General features: G+C 37.5%; 1 protein-coding gene across 1 annotated transcript; it reads right to left on the bottom strand.

The window, feature by feature from the left end:
- Window positions 1–2,530: 2,530 nt before the first annotated feature.
- On the bottom strand, window positions 2,531–9,879 carry LOC122299457 (50S ribosomal protein L15, chloroplastic). The gene is made up of 4 exons (XM_043109769.1): window positions 9,713–9,879; window positions 9,280–9,628; window positions 6,264–6,415; window positions 2,531–3,011 (listed from the first exon to the last, which is right to left on the bottom strand). The coding sequence occupies exons 1-4, from the start codon at window positions 9,761–9,763 to the stop codon at window positions 2,787–2,789; spliced, it is 777 nt and encodes a 258-aa protein (XP_042965703.1). The 5' UTR covers window positions 9,764–9,879; the 3' UTR covers window positions 2,531–2,786.
- Window positions 9,880–16,926: the final 7,047 nt, after the last annotated feature.

Genomic DNA, 16,926 nt, shown 5'->3' on the forward strand with positions numbered 1-16,926 from the left:
AGTTACTGTTGAGATTTATTTATTTAATAATTAAGGAAGTATTTTTTAATAATATTATAAATTTTTTATTTTTTAAAAATATTAAAAAAATGCACGTGAAAAAAAGTATAAAAAAAACAAAAACATACAAAATATACTAGCGAGAGTCCGAGAGCTCAAGATTTGGGTTCACTAATTTGTAACCACTCACGTGTCATTGGGCCGAATCAGGAATTTTTTCTTGGAGGGACCAACCGACGTAAATACAAGAGCATTTATGCACACATTGCTAAAGATATATTCAAAAGCTTTAAGTAAGGGTGCATTATTGAACTCAAATGCCTTTTTTTTATAAAATAAATCTTGAAAATGTATCTGCTTGATAGGTTCCAAAGAAAAAGAATAAAAAATATTGTCAAAAGAGACCAAATCTTCTTGGCTATTGAAATGTAAAAAAAATGATGAAATTTAATTAATGAAAAAAATAGGTGCAAGTATGGAAAAGTTGTTGTGAAAATTAAAGAAAAGGATCTTAGAAGATTGAAAAAACAAATGATGTTAAAGGCAAAGAAAGGGCGGAAAAAAACTTGTTAACAAATAAAAATATTTCAAATTGAGATTAATATGCTAAAAAGGAAAAATAATCTGATAAGGCTTGATATAGTTCGTTAGATTGTAAAATTACTTTTATTATAAAGTAATTTAATAGATCAGATGAAGCAACGTTAGTTTAAGAAATTATTTTATATAATTCATTTGTGGATATAGCAATATTTTTTTAAAAGTTTAGCAATTAACTCCATAGTATAAATGGAATTGTTGATGTCATCTCTCGTACATTTTTTGGCCAAGTCCTCAGTAGCTCTAGTCTTCAATTTTAGGCTGAGAGGGGAGAATGATCCATCTTTGACAGTGCAAAGGTTGAGCTGGGCCTGGATTAGTACTGTGTGGGCTCCCGGCTGATCTGGTGCGGCTATACGGCGTCGGTGTATATATCCAAGGCAGTGAACAATAGATAAATATAAGAAAAATAAAAAAGAGATAGACACGCAAACTTACGTGGTTTGGCATTAGGCCTATGTCCACAAGAACTCGGGTAGGGGAAAATATACTATAATAAGCTTGATTTATAGTCTCGCATGATCTCTCATCTTTATTGTACAATAAATTTTATAGGTCTCTCTTATTGTTCTTGACTCTATGGTTGAAACTCATGTCTGGAGGTTGAAGAAGTCTTCATGAGAAGTCTTGCCAATAAAACATATCAAAAAGTCCGCCAGAAGGCCTATTAAGTCGTAAGTCCCTTGCCTTTTATCTCTTGCCTTCCATTACTTCATGTCACATTACCCATCCTTTATGTTTTCTCCCCTCTTTTCCTCCTTACATCACCTTACTTTCTCTTCCTTTTTTGTCCCTTTTCATTTTCCATTCTTTTGTCCTCTAGTGATGGCCCTTTTATGGGCTAGACCTTGAGAATCATTTTGGACCCTGTGATATTTTACCCTTAACAGGAACAACCAGGGCAACCTAAAGCTTAAACATGGAACACAAATGAAGCATATTATATATATATATATATATATGTTATAAAAAGGCAACAAACAATTGGTCAAAGTGAGCACATTTTGAGTTGTGGTTGTTTTTCTCATGAAATCAATCCTACATGGTCTGAAACATTATAAGGTATTGTCCCGAAATCACATTCTGAGCAGTCTGCAAGCAAAGCTTTTGCAACCATGAGAAAACCCATAAAGAAAGTAGTGTCATGATTTTGTATAGGTATGGTGCATAGAAGTATCAACTTGGCCGAGGGGACAGCAACTTGACGGCGGCTTAACTTGCTTAGGCGACGATGATTGGCGCTTCATGAACTGAGGAGACAACGACCATGGCAGCCGAACTTTACAGCAAGTGGTCATGGCTGAAGAGGAGTGAGAAATAATTTTGTAAATGATCATAGAAATCGAGAGAATTTATGGGATGATAGCGACTTTTTCATCAACTTCCTGAACCATTCTCACAGTACCACCGGCTATTATGACAGCCTAAACAGCACCGAGCTGGATTGCCATATGTCACTGCAACCATTCAAGTTCTTAACTTCTTAAATCTCAGTTGCGCCTATATAAGAATGCACTGTCAAAATCGTAGGGTTCTGGTGTTTCCACGTCATCTTCTGGCTTATCTGATGACCCCACCCTAACCTTTATTAGCCTTCATGCCATCTACCACCTTCTTCCCAACAAACACTTCAGTTCATCCGGATAACTATCCTCTATTACTTCTGCATCTGAGTCTTCCTCAAGACAAATGCGTATGCAAATAATTATACTCGAGTTACTTTTTGGTCTAGAAAAGATTTTCACAGTTTTAGAATAGAAGAAGTAACTTGAAACCTACATTTAAAAAAAAAAAAAAAAAACCTACTTTTAACGGCTTTATTATTTTTCAAAAATAGTACACAGAACTTATATATTCTAAAACTGTATATAGCATTATTGTAATATCTAATGCAACATTATTAGCCCTGCACTTCAATAATTACGCCATCTAAACAAGCAAGAGACAGCAAAATTAGCTAATTTTCACCAATTTCACAATGAATGAACAATATTATTACACTTAGAAGAAATATAAAATGCAACTACAGCATAAAAAAACTGAAGGGGGGAAAAACCCAAATGGAAAAAGGTTAAAAAAAAAAAAAAAAAAAAAAGGAAAAGAATTGAACACCCAGCATGATGTTGCCAATTCCTACTCTACAATTTTCTTGAGAAAGAGTGCTGATGCAGCTGCTGACAGGTGGTTCAAGCAGAAGCTTGTTCAGATGCATCAGCAGCAGCAGCTCTCTTCTTGGCGAAGTACTCTTCGGCACGTGCTAAGTTCTTGGCAACTGATGGCTTTACCCACTTCTTTCGGCCAGGAAGCACAGTGAGGGAACAGCCAGCAGCCTCAAGCTTCTCCTTAGCTGCCACTGAAAAGGCACGGGCCTTTATGTTCAGCTTCATTCTTACTTCCCCATCACCTAGAACCTGAAACCAAGAGGAAACATATGCAGAAGCCATAAATTCTCATCTATTATTAGAGTGAATCTTGCATCACGGTAACCCACGATTGGTAGGTTCTTTGCCAGCACAAATGATGCAATAGTGATGTTGTTGTCTTTGAGTAGAGGAGAGTGATTCTTGAAATTGTGCAACTGAATTTGCCAACATGATGAAAACTAGGCAGGAGGCATGACAGATACTGTAGATGTATAAATATTAATAGTTTAGCTGTATACACCCAGTCTACTTGGTTAAACGTATTGATCTTAATATATTTTTACTTAAAAAAAAATATTAATAGTTTAGCTGATGAGAGTCGGGGCTATTTGAGCACACAACTAGTATCTAGCACATCTACTCCCACCACCCATAACTACCAGCCCACTCAAATCTACCAGGTAATTATCAAAACAAACACCTCAAAGATGGCCACCAAAGGGGGTTGTTGAAGAACTCAGACCTTTGGGTAAGTGCATCAACTCTCACATGCTAGCAAAAAATAATCAAATCCAGTCATGCCAGCTAAAAAAGGTGTCAAATAACTGATAGGGTTAATCAAGAGAAAGAAAAGCTGTTTCCCTTTAAAATCCCAATCTCAGGGGTAAACGAAAGTTATACATTAACAGGTAAAATGTGGGATACAAAGAACAGATAAATTACAGGGCTTCCCTAGAGAGAGTGATACCTACCATAGGAGCGTCATAATCTTTAGTCTCTTTGAACTTAGTAAATTCCATGAATTAAACATGAAAGGGTGGTTTAAGTAATGTCCTATATTATTGTTGATCAGTTGGATAGCCAAATGGCCTACACCTCATTTGTCAGATCCTAATGCTATAGATTGCAAATTATTGTCTATAAATCCAGAAGATTTTAAGTCTTGAAACTCGTAGATACAAAAGAATGTTCTACATCTGGTCAAAAAGAAATTACATTTGGTAGAGGACAACTTGAAGTGCACCAATATATGAAATGCTATCCTAGTGCCCTTTCTGAATCAACCGAGCCCTATCCCAACCAGGTGGTACTCTATGGATTGCAGTACAATCTATAAAGGTGTAGTAATATCATTTTAAAAATTCCTCTCAACATAGCATCGATACTCCATAAAAGCAAGTCTGTTAGTTGGAGGGCAGCAGCCCGCAGTATAGTATGATTGAGAATAGTTGTCACATAGGAAAATCTATTCTCTTGCTTGTGTTTTTCAAAATTATACAGCAAAGGAAAAACCCACACAATTTTTCATAAATTTTTGGAAGGCTAGTCAGAACAAAAGATGGTAGAAGTTTGGGGTGGGCTCTAACTCAAATGAAGTCGGAATCTATAATGCCGAACTTGGACTCTGAACAGGGTTGTGTCAGTTTTGGTCTCCAACTCCAACTTCAAGTAGGATCTAACTCTGCCTTTGCTCCCCATGCTCGGTGTCAGAGTACAGTTGGAGTTGGTGAATGGAGATCAATATAATACTGATCCCAGAATAATAAAAATGATAAATTCTATTAAAACAAACAAAATAAAAATATGGAAACCAAACATCAGAAGCCAGAATTTTTACTCATTTGCTTGTACATAGAGAAAAGGTACTCTCATGGGTTCCACCAACACAAGGTAAAGTTAACCTTAATTTTGATGGTGCTTTATTCCGTTCTTCTGGTACTGTGGGTCTTGGAGTGAGAGTGTGCAACAAAAAGAGTGAGGTTTTGCCAGCTATGTGTCGAAAAGAGGTTGTTATGTTTGAAGTTGATGACGCTGAAGCTATGGCTGCACCGAGGTCTACAGATGGTTTTACATCTGGGTTTTTCAGCTTTGATTCTGGAAGGGGATTCTTTGGGGGTTATTGATGCTATTTACTCTCGGGGATCTGATTTATCCAGTCAGAATTCTTTGATTCTGCAAATACAACTTCTCCTTCGTTGGCTAATGGATCATGAAGTTTCTCTTGTAGGCCATGAAGGGAATGAGGCGGCTCACTTGTTGGCAAGACATGCACGAATGATAGATGATACCGTACAATGGTATCAATGTCTAGATTTTCTGCTTTCTAGAGTCTTGTTAGATGCTGCTGTGTAAGTTGTCTTTTGTACACTTTCTTTGGTTATGAACGAAGTATTTTCCATTATAACATATATATATATCAGAAGCCAGAATCAGAGTGATACTTGATTACCAGAAAAAGGAAAATATAAACTGATTAAATTGAATGGAAAGAACTCCAGTGATAGGGCTTGAACAAAATTGAAGAGAGATTTGCCACAAGAATGAGGCTAGGGAGAGAAGCCAACCACGAGAGCCATATCAGTAGCCATTAAACTGAGCCAAAGCAGTGGTGTTGAGGATGGAGTGCAAGGAAGTGTGAGAGAGAGGGCAAGAGTCTGCTGCATGAGAAATAAGTGTGGCTAACGAATAAGGGATTTAGGCAGTGAGTTAAAACAAGAGATTGTGAGAGAAAAAGAACAATGATTAAAAAGTCAAATGGCACCGTTTTGACTTTTGAGGGTGAGTAAAAAGGCGTGCAGTAATGGGGTGAGGGAGTCTCGAAACCTTAAACTCAGTAATATAAGAACTTACAGATAGACCAGATGTGCTGAACATCATATAGATTAAAAAAATGGTTCTTTTGATTAAAACATGAAATGAATTGATTTTAAAAAATAAAAATGGTGTCAGAGTCACATTTTTTTTGGCCTTGATTGGACGACTCGGATTCTAATATTTTTAAAATTCTCAACTTAAACTTGATCTCCAAAAATTATGGTTATGATCAAAGTGGAGTCAAAGGTGAAAGATTTAAAGTCAGAGTTCGAGATTTTAACACAACCCTAGTAGAATTTCACTTTATGGGAAAGACAAACTCTATACAAATACTTTTTGAGTGTTGGAGAGGTCTTCGGGGTAACATCCATATTGCTGCTGTGTGCAAAATTATTCCTCTTTGTATTATGTGGTGTCTTGAGATGGATAGAAACAGTTGATGCTTTGAACATCGGGAATGTTCCTTGGATGAGCTTAGGAGATTCTTTTTCAACACACTTTTTTTCTTGGGCTTCTGTTATCGATTATAATGGGGTTAGTTTTCATGATTTGCTTGCATCCATTACTAGTTCCTAGTTGTCGTTAGGTGTATTCTTTGTATGCTTCCTGTGTACTTGGGCTATGCCTACTTTTCTTTCAATTAAATTTTTATCTTAACTATTAAAAGAAGAAACTATATACAAAAAATATAAGTATAATTTGTACCTTTAGAGGGAGTTTCCGTTCTCTTCCTGATGGATTAATTAAACCCTTCTTCTTCAATGTCTCCAAAGACACCTCTTCTCCTTCTTGAAACCCAGCGGCTTCTATGTCCTTTAAATTAACTGGGACATACTTAGGTAAACCAGCATGCATACCTTGTTAAAAAAAATAGAGAAAAGAGAAATACATCAATGAGACGTTATACTTATGCAATCACGCTCACCCACACACATGGAATTGTATTTCTAAACAAAAAAAAATGTTATCACCCCACTCCTAAGGATAAGAAAAGAAAAGGGATGGTAGCATCACACAGATTTCAACGACAGTTGACCAAAGAATAAAGTCTCACTGCCTTCTTAGAGAAAGATGGCATCACACCAGATAAAAGAAGACTTATCTCGGTAAATTTTGTTCTCAATTCAATATACCTCTCTTAGAGGCCTTCCACTGGTTTTCTAGTATTCTAAATCAGAGAACTGGTTGAACTAAACTTTCTGACCTGACCAAAGACTTGTAATCCTAATAAAATAAGAGACAAACAAATGAACTGAAAAAGACTCCTAATTCTAGAGATAACAAGCTGTACTAATATAAACAAATAAAGATAAAACAACAATGCATCATAAAAGATTCCATTTTCAAGTAAAATCACTTTCCATTTTGCGTTATCAATGCTATTACTTTTTTTTATGGCCATAATTCATATTTTGTGGCTGGACCATAGGAATCTCAGTATATGTAAAGTAATGTGAAGGCACGTTACATAATTGTCATATTGCATGGGAAGGTCTTTCTTCTAAGGTTCTGCATATATTCTCAGTACACTTACTAAGGGGTGAAGGCATATTACATGTACAATGGGAAGCTAATTGAGAATAAAGCAGCATAACATGGTGGAAAATGACACCCTGTTTAATGAATGGTATTACTGCCTTGAACATCACTAAGTTGAAAATATCAAAGTTTTGAATTCCGTTCCGGTGACCGTTTCGGTTGAGGCACTGGAACGGAATATTTCGATACCCGTACATTTCGGTGTACCATTTCAGGATAGACATTATATAGATAAATTATATTTTTTTTGATAAGTTATATAGATAAATTATATATATATATATATTTATATATAACTATATTCCAAAATAAAATCACTACAACTACAAGTCTAAAAATCATACATACAAACTTAAAAGATGCCTGGATTCATCATTGCTCATAGAGTAAATATGACATGAATCCAGTAAACAGTCCTAACAAAATTGCCCTTCTAAACTATCCCATCCACGGCAATTCCATTATTCCACTGTAGAAGATAAATGCAATAGATCAATTAAGGCAACAAGGCATGCCTCATGTAACTTTATCATCGCATAAACTACCTTCTTAGATAGTGATGATAAATACAACGAAAATGATGATAAAGAAATTCAGGAATAAACAAGGCCAACTTTGCGCTAAAAATTCACAACATTTAATCTTAAAGACTCTACAGATCAGATATTTGTTTATTGTGGCATTATTGGCATCAAATGATTACTCAGGATAAGAGGTTTCCACCAAAGTATATTGGTTATGCATAATTAACATAGAACTCTGAACTGTCATTCTGATCAGCTGCTTCATTTTCATTACTGCAGAAGTAATTTCACAAATAATATGAGATCAATTGCTTCATTTTCATTCTGCTCCTGGATTTTTATACAACAATAATCTAATATCTGCATTGAAGTGAAAGGGGATCTACGTTTCTAAAAGTTACGGTAGAGGAAAGGCAGAGGAACACGAGGGAGCTGCGACGTTGTGGAGGTGGCATTGTCACATAGACGCCGATTTTCGGTCACTGGAGATTGGTGAAGTGGGAGAAATAAGAAAACCTAGGTCTTGATATGTTTCTTAGTTTCTGAGATGTTTGAAATGGGAGGGTGAGATCGCAGAAATCATAAAAGAAATGAGAGAAAAATATGAGATGAGGCAAATTACGGATATGCCATGGGTTTCTAGACAAAAAACCATCAGTATTTAAATTTTGGACCGAAATAGTCATTTCGGCCTGAATGGCCCGAAGCACACTGGAACGACCGGAATTGAACCCCGTACGAAATGTTCAGCGCCACCATTCCAGCTACTGTTCCGGAACGGCAAATTCCGGCCTGGAATGGAACAGTTTTCAAAACTTTGGTTGAAATGAAAGCTTAAGGCACAAAGTTCCCTGGGAGAGGGTACTTGTGAACTGACATTTCAGAAACAACATGGTAGACTATTTTTTCCATCTCTATAGCTGGGTTAGAACTCAACTTATCACCAAACAAAGAAATTAAACGTATCCCTTTCGGCCATAGCATTAATTGGAACCCACCAACAAAAAAAACCACCAGGCCTGTACCCATGTTAATGAGACTAGGCACAATGTGTAATACAGAAAGATAGCCCATGAATCTTTTGTACTTAGCAATCTCTATTCTCCAACTATATCGGTTCCTCAAAGCAGCAAAGTTTTCTCTCACTAAAACACAAATTACTCATCAAGACAACACGAGGAGATACAAAATATGTAATCCACAAAACACTTCTAGTTCACTCCTACAAAGCTCTGATTGTATCTACAAAGAAGGATGGGAAATAAAAGGATAACGAAATAAAAGGCTTCTCCCCTTACGGATTAGCCTGAAAGAGAACTAAATCAAGGGTAGAAGTTGAATTGTAAGCCTGCCATTCATGAGAAGTGGTCAAGATTCGCGACACAATCGGTTTTACCAAAGCCCAATACAATACAACAATTCCCCCATCCACGCCAAGTTTGCCAACACAGCATGGAGTTTTCTGTAACTCCAAAATGTCGTAGTACTAGACACCCAAGGACGGATTTTTTATTTTCAAAACTTACAATGCAACATAATTCTACCTAATTTTACACACGCAAATATACCAAATTTAAAACACTAACATGAGCCCAACATTGATTTCAATCAAAACACGAAAATTCAACCATAAAAACCAGCAGAAGCAGCCATTATACCTCCCGCAATTCCCTTCAACTTGGGTATTCTCCGATATAGCGGCATTTGGCCACCCTCAAACCCCTTCCTTACTCCGGGCCCGGACCTCGATTTCTGACCCCTCATACCGAACCCGCAGCTGTTCCCTTGCCCTGCCGATATACCTCTCCCCTTTCTCTTCGCTTTCTTCCTCGACCCCGGCTGCGGGCCCAGATTGTCAAGCCGGAACCGAACGCTGGACAAAGGAGCCTGCGCAACAAAAGCATCTGCCTGGTTGAGAACAATTAATGGTCGCCTTTCTCTGCTCCTGAGGTTTAGCTTGAGCGATTGGAACCGACATGGACTTGGCCTCAACTTCGTAAAACTTCCCTACAACAGACAGCAGAACGACTATTGCGGAGGAATAAACAATGGAAATAGCTTCACAGACAGACAGACAGAAAGAAAGAAAACCTTGAAAGAGGAGGGAGGCAGTGTTGTTGATAGACAGAGGAGAGCTGCCATGGAAGATAGGTGTGTGACGTTGGTTGCGTTCCTCAGTCTCAGTGCGAAGGCACGGTTTAAACGGATATGGGTAAGGGTAAGGGGAAGGGGAAGGCTCTACGGTCGATACGTATACCTTCTTCGTATCTTCCAATGATATCAAGCCACGTTGTGTGGCAAACTTCTTCACATAAAAATAAAAATAAAAAAGCAGAAATAAGCCAACGTCGTCGTTCTGTACCCCAGCTACATCTTTGGGTTCTAACTTTTTTTTTTTTTTTCTTTCCTTCTTCCAAAGATTGAAAATTACTTCATTTATATACCTTCACTTATGATGGAGAAAACCTTATTACTACCAAACACCTTAAAACCAAACAAAGAATAATTAAAGCAAAACATCTCAAAATTGCTAAAACAATTAAATTCTAATGCTTGGAAGACCAATCTTGTCTAAACAAATCATGCTTTTTTAACTTTAGTGGTAAAGAGTCAATTGTAGTAAATCATCTATTAAGAATCTCCTCTCCCATCCTAACAAGAAAATTTGCCAAACTATTCCATTCTCTGAATTGATGCTCGATGGTAAAATGAAGGCCATGTAAAGAAATCATCAACTCATTCCAAAAGTCCCATAGGTACCAACCCATGCACTTTTGATTTTTTTATCCAGCTAACCAAAAGCCTAGGGTCGCATTCGATCGTAACCTATAGGAAACCCATCTCTTTGGAAACTCCAATACTAACTATTAAGTCTCACAGTTCCACTTCATTGTTAGTATCATGCCCAAAACATGTAGAGAAAACGCTTATAAAATTCCCTCCATGGTCTCGTAAAATATCCCTCCACCACAATCACCAGGATTACCACAACAGCTTCCATCCACATTTGGTTTAATCTAATTTTCTCCAAAAAATGAGCTTTGGTCTTCTCTTTGAATAATTAATAAAAGGCACCTCGAGTGTTGATAGAATGGACTCATTAGTAGAGGAAATAGACAATTTTTGAATCATAAGTGAAGAGATTTACGTAGCCATACCTTCACCATCAACCACACACCCATTGCCGACTCCTACACTCCCACCATCTGAGCTTTACATCTCCTTAACCATAATCGCCAAGTAATGAGAGACGATAATATGCCAATTAAACTTCCATGATGACTTGATTTTTTTGCATAAGAAACCCACAACCTTATCGTCGCCCACCATGTTGAACCCTCAAAACTAGGAAAACCAAGTGTGATTGATGCCAATGCCTAGACCTAAGACACAATATCGCTTGACCTTAACACATGTTACACCGACTCTTCTTCCCGTTTTAAACAGTAGTCACAACGAGATGCAAGTGGAATACCCAACGATTGGACTCGAGTATCCACTGCTAGTGCACCAAACTTGGCTTTCCACATATAACTGGATATTTTCTTTGGCAACAACGGATTCCAAATCCAGTCCAAAACAGGCTGCTCAACTCTCTTTATGTGAATTAAGTCCCAAGCATTGCTTCAAAAAAATTTTCCATCAACTGCAGGATTCCAGATGGTAATATCCTCTCCCTCTTTGCCAGTAACTATTTGTTGCATAATTTTCCTAGCCTTTTCAAGACCAACCAACTTCATAAGCTTACGTTCATCCCAAGAGCCATCAACCCATACATCTTTAATTTTGAGTCCCACAACTCTCGGCTCAAAGTTGCTGCATAGGGGCCCACTTTTTATTTTTTTTAGGAAGAGCCAGTAGCCACACAACGGCTCCGTCCCAAATTTATTAATAAGCTCTTATTTATGACGGATGAATACCATAGTTACAAGTGAAGTATCTGGGAGATTACAATTAGGCAAATCAAACTCTCCCAAACACAAACCAACCAAAACATAAAGAAGGAAAACAATAAAACAAAACAATAAAACACAAGTCTAAACAGGCCTATGTAATAAAACCAAAGAACTCTAAACAAGCCTAACGAAACCTAACATCCAAACAATAGCAAATTAACGTCTAATAGCTAGCAATTCGGACTTATCAATACAAAGAATGCCCTTTAATAATCTCGGTAACTCATGTAAGTCTTCATAGTTAACATTATTGCCACTTTTGCCTAGCTTAACCAAGAAATCTGTCGCTTGATTACTCGCATGTAATTGATAAACAATCCGAACATTCATCTCTTGCATCTCTTTAATACACTCATCCCAAAAGTCCTATAAATACCATAGGGTGCACTTACTTGCTCTAAACCAGTCCATAATGATTTTAGAATCACTCTCAACAATTACATTAAAGTATGATAGCCTCTTGAAAAGCAGCATGCCATCAAACAAAACCCTCAACTCTGCTCTATTTTTGGAGCCAATACCGTAGTGATTGGAAAATGCTTCTTTGCAATCACCATTAGCATCTCTCAAAATACCACCATCCCCTAATGAACCTGGGTTACTTCGAGCACTTTCGTCACAATTTATTTTAACTCATCCACAAGGAGGTTTAATCCACCGCACTAGCCTGCATTTCCGGACAGTTGCAACGTTGGGTGATTCCAAATTAAATTCCTTCAACAAGCGAACATCCTGAGTAGAAAAATTTTTGAGCACCTTCAATTTTGTAGCTAGGATTTTAAGCCACATTTGACCGACCTCCATACTTGTTTTGCACTAGCTTTCAACCCCTCTATTCTAGCTTCCCCTCTATTCTAGCTTTACATCTACTATTCCATAGACACCATGTAATGATGCATAGAAACATACCAATTAAATTACCAGATAACAAAGCCTTCTTTGCCGCTAGCATCCATGTTGAGATTCTAGCCTTCCAAGTATAAAAAAGCAAGCATGGCACATTCAACAATTTACTCACACGATCCCATATCTGAGTAGCAATATTTCCATTGGCCAAGACATGATCAATGGATTTCCTTCCTTACGAACAACAGCAATCACAAGCCAACGCTAGTGATATCCCCTTCTCCTGCACTCTTTCATTCATTGCAAGACTATTAAACCAAGCTCTCCAATTACATATGGATATTTTATAGGCATAATTCTTTTCCAGAACCAGTCATGCCACAACACAATCTCTTGTTGTTTCCGAAAAACCTCCCAGGGAGAAGCTGTAGTGAACTTACCATCAGGAAATGGCTTCTAGATACAAATATCTAAACCATCACGCCCATTAATTCTAGTTTGAATAATTTCTTCCATGATCTCATCCCCCACAAGATCCCTCAAAATCTCAATATTCCAATTATTATCCACGCAACATTCTTTAATCTGAAGTTTTTTATTAGGATCATAAGTAATCCTAACTGAGAGAGGCTCTGATGCCAACCATCTGTCATATCAAAAGAATTAATTTTCGCTTCTCAGTAGAACCTGGACATTCTCCATGACTTCCGGACCACAAGCCATAACTAATCTCCAAAATTGTGAATCAGAAGCTTTCCTAGTACAAGACATAGGGTGGCCATCTTGTAGATACTTAGATTTGAAAAAATCTGCCCACAAATCTTCAGACGTCAGAATCTTGTAAGCAAATTTCATGTGGAGTGATTTTTGAACTTCTTGTAAATCTCTCAAACCCAAACCTCATTACTTAGTAGGCTTGCAAATTTTTGACCAGGCTTGCCAATGCAATTTCCTCTTACCCTCATTTTCACCCTAGAAAAAAATTGGCCATAATAGAGTTTATCCAATCTATGGTGGTCTTCGGTATATTGACCACAGATAAAATATGAATAGGCATACTAGATAAAACATGCCTCAGTAATATCATACGAGTACCCTGGGAAAGCAAACTGCCCTTCCAGCTTGCCACCTTTTTCCTAATTTTCTCAACAAGTGGCTCAACAGTACGAGAAACCAATCTGCCAGTAACCAGAAGTGCACCCAAATAAGTCACCGGAAATTTTGCTTCCTTAAAACCTATACTCCTTAACAACTCACGTTTTCAAGGTGGGTTACTAAGATTAGAAGGAAAAATTGCTGAATTTTCTTTACTGATTTCCTAGCCCGACCATCTTTCATACATCACAAGAGTGTCAATAAGTCCCTTCATAGACATTTTTTGGCCATTAGCAAAAATTAAAAGACCATCAGCATAAAGTAAGGGTGAAATCAATGGCACCCCCATGGATGAGTGAATTTTCCAATCCGACCTACCTCAAAATTATTTCTAAGTAACCTTGTCAAAAGTTCTTCCATAATAATGAACAAGTAGGCTGATAGGGGATCGCCTTACCTCAGACCCCGGGCTAATTGGAAAAAATCTCTAGACAAAGCATTTTGTTCTCTTCTTCCGTAATAACATGATCAAGGATATCGCCTAAATTGTCCTACTCCATATCAATGGAAGTAGTGAGGAAATTTCAGAAATATTGTGCAGCTCCTTGGTGTACTTCTTTAGCATTACTACTAAATGGAAGAGTTTTGTGTTTTAATCCCCTTCAATCAGCCACTTCTTTTTAGCTATTTGACCTAAACAAATAGCCTCTCTTTTCTCCCAAGCATTAATTTCAAGTCTAGTCACCATGTAATCCTCTTCGACATAACCCAATTGTAGCTAGTTTTCTAAATTTTCTAGCCTCTCCTCGAAAGCTTTTAAGTTACTATCAACATGTTCGAACACATTCTTATTCCAAGCTTTTAAAGCAAGTTTAGTTCTCTTGAGTCTAATAGCTAATTTCACCAATCTAGAACTCGTATATGGTTGATGCCATGCTTCTTGAACACAAGACAAAAAATTCTCACGAAGACACCACATATTCTGAAAACGGAAAGGGGCCATACCATAAGCTACAAATGGCCTCTCTGAATTCACAATCATGGGACAATGATCGGAAGATTTACGACTCAAATACTTTAAATGAGCCAACGCGTATTAAGCTAAAAAACCATTATTAATCACCGCTCTATCCAACTTTGCCTAGCTCCTAGGCACTCCTTCATGCCCATTACACCAAGACTAGCTTGTCCACTACTCGAGAGATGAAAAAGCCCACACTTGTCTAGGCAGTCAGTAAATTCATATATAGAAATTAATGGTCTCAGATGACCACCAATTCTTTCAGAATCCATACGAATAGTATTAAAATCACCTAATACCATCCAAGGGCAATCATTCATTTGGCTATGTCCCAAATCAGCCCATAGCGCCCTTCTTTCCGCATACGTACATTTGGCATAGACAAAGGTGAGAAGCACTCTTTGATTAGCCAACATCAGCCAACCAGTGATCATTTGGGCAGTGCAAGACAACACCTGAAAAACATCCGAAACCTTCCAAAATATCCAAAGAATTTAAAGACAAAAAATTATCCATTGTAGTCATACAGTTTTCTCTAGCAAAGGGTCCAGCAATCGCATAAATCGAAACATTATTCTTCATGAGTAACGACTTCAATCTCTTCTTTGAACTCCCCAACACTCTAACATTCCAATATAAAATTGTGTCTATCATAAATTTAGTTTCTGAGAATGGGTGTGAACCCTTTGAGACTTCCTCACTGTTCTATCTCCATTATTATTATTATTTCCAAAAGTCGAAAGAGCAACTCCATCAGAATCACATGCTTTTTCTTCACCCTTCAATCTCGTAACTTCTCATTCTGCCTGATCCGAAGAGAAACCCAAAGCTAATTTCTCTTTCTGTTTTTCAACATCATCATCAATTTTTTGCGTCAAGTCCGAATTCCCAACTAACACTAGAGATTTCTCAATAGGCACATGTGTTTGCACTGTTTTCGGAACCACCTCCAATTGCTCATCACGCCAAACTTCCTCACACTCTTCATCACTATATATCTTCCTTTTGGTTATCTACAAAATTTTGAACACCTTGATTTAGCTCATTTTCTTTCTTGGCATCACCAGGAATAATGACTTCCTCATTGTTTTCTACAAGCACAAAATTATTCTGCTTGTCATAGTTTTCTTCTAAAATGTTTGGCAATTTTTCATTGGCCAAAACCATATTTTCCTCTGTATCGAGCCCATCCTTAGACCTGGAAGCTTCCCCCCTTATGGTTTTATTTTTCCGCTGCCAAACTTTTGTCTTTTCTTTCTGTTTCCCTTCTTCTTTACGTCCCTCCTCGACCCTACAAATAGCTGTAGTATGTCCTTGTTGATGGCATTTCGCACAATAGAAACCTGGCTTCTCATAGCTACCCAAAATGTCAAAACCGCCCAGAATAGGAAACCGTAAGACACGGTCTTGCCAACATAGACTCAAAATTTGAAAATGGCAAAAATCTCTCAAATCGTCAAATCACATAAGGGCCCACTTTTCAACCACCTATCATACTAGAAAGATGATCCGCTGTTCTTAACTATCACTTGAACATTGTCAACCACGTCTGGTAGCACATGAAGAACTGATTTCCAGAAACAGGACGTAGTAGTACTTAGTTTGGCAATCACCACATGTCCCTATTTGACATATTTAGCCTGGAAGAAACTAATCCATAGATTATCAACCGTCAAAAGTCTCCAAGCGAATTTCATGTGTAAGGATCGTAGTACTTCTAAAAAGGTTCTAAGACCTAGGCCACTCTCTTTGACTGGTTTGCATAAACGGTCTAAGGTGCACCATTTTCTTTTCAGTTTACCTCCAATCTCCCCTCAAAGAAAAGTAGACAAGACAACATTAATTTTTTTAAAGACCACCATAGGCACATGGAGAATAGCCAAGAGATAAGTAGCCATGCTTGAGAGGATGTGCTTAAGAAGAACAAGTTGAGCACTTTGAGAAACTAACCTTAATTTCCAGTTGGCGACTTTATTTCGTATCTTTGTTATTAGAGGCTCTAAATCTTGGGATGTTAGACGGCCTGACACTAGGAGAACTCCCAAATATGTCACTGGAAATTTCCTCTCCACAAACCCTGTCAATCTCATTAAACTCTATTGTCTTGATATATCAATTTTCTTCAAAAAGAAAAGAGCCGAATTGTCTTTATTTATTAACTGGCCTGACCATTTCTCATAAATCGCCAAAATATTAACAAGTCTCCACACTGAGTTTTTCTTGCCATTAACAAATACTAGGAGATCATAGGCATAGAGAATATGGGACACCAAAGGCGCACCCACTAGATGTGAAAAGCAACGTATTCAACCTTCCTCAAAATTCTTTTGTAGAAGTCTTGACAACACTTCTTCCATAAGAATAAATACATAAGATGACAAAGTTTC

The sequence above is a fragment of the Carya illinoinensis genome, chromosome 16, assembly GCF_018687715.1.
Source record: "Carya illinoinensis cultivar Pawnee chromosome 16, C.illinoinensisPawnee_v1, whole genome shotgun sequence".
Classification (NCBI taxonomy): domain Eukaryota; kingdom Viridiplantae; phylum Streptophyta; class Magnoliopsida; order Fagales; family Juglandaceae; genus Carya; species Carya illinoinensis.

Bases quoted from the DNA above. Each gene is read 5' to 3' on its own strand.
- LOC122299457 (XM_043109769.1), bottom strand. From the start codon at position 9,763: ATGGCAGCTCTCCTCTGTCTATCAACAACACTGCCTCCCTCCTCTTTC. The intron at 9,629-9,712 runs GTTTTCTTTCTT...TGTCTGTTGTAG, and splicing joins TGCCTCCCTCCTCTTTCAAG to GGAAGTTTTACGAAGTTGAG. The intron at 6,416-9,279 runs GTATAATGGCTG...TTTTTTAACAAG, and splicing joins GTTGAAGGGAATTGCGGGAG to GTATGCATGCTGGTTTACCT.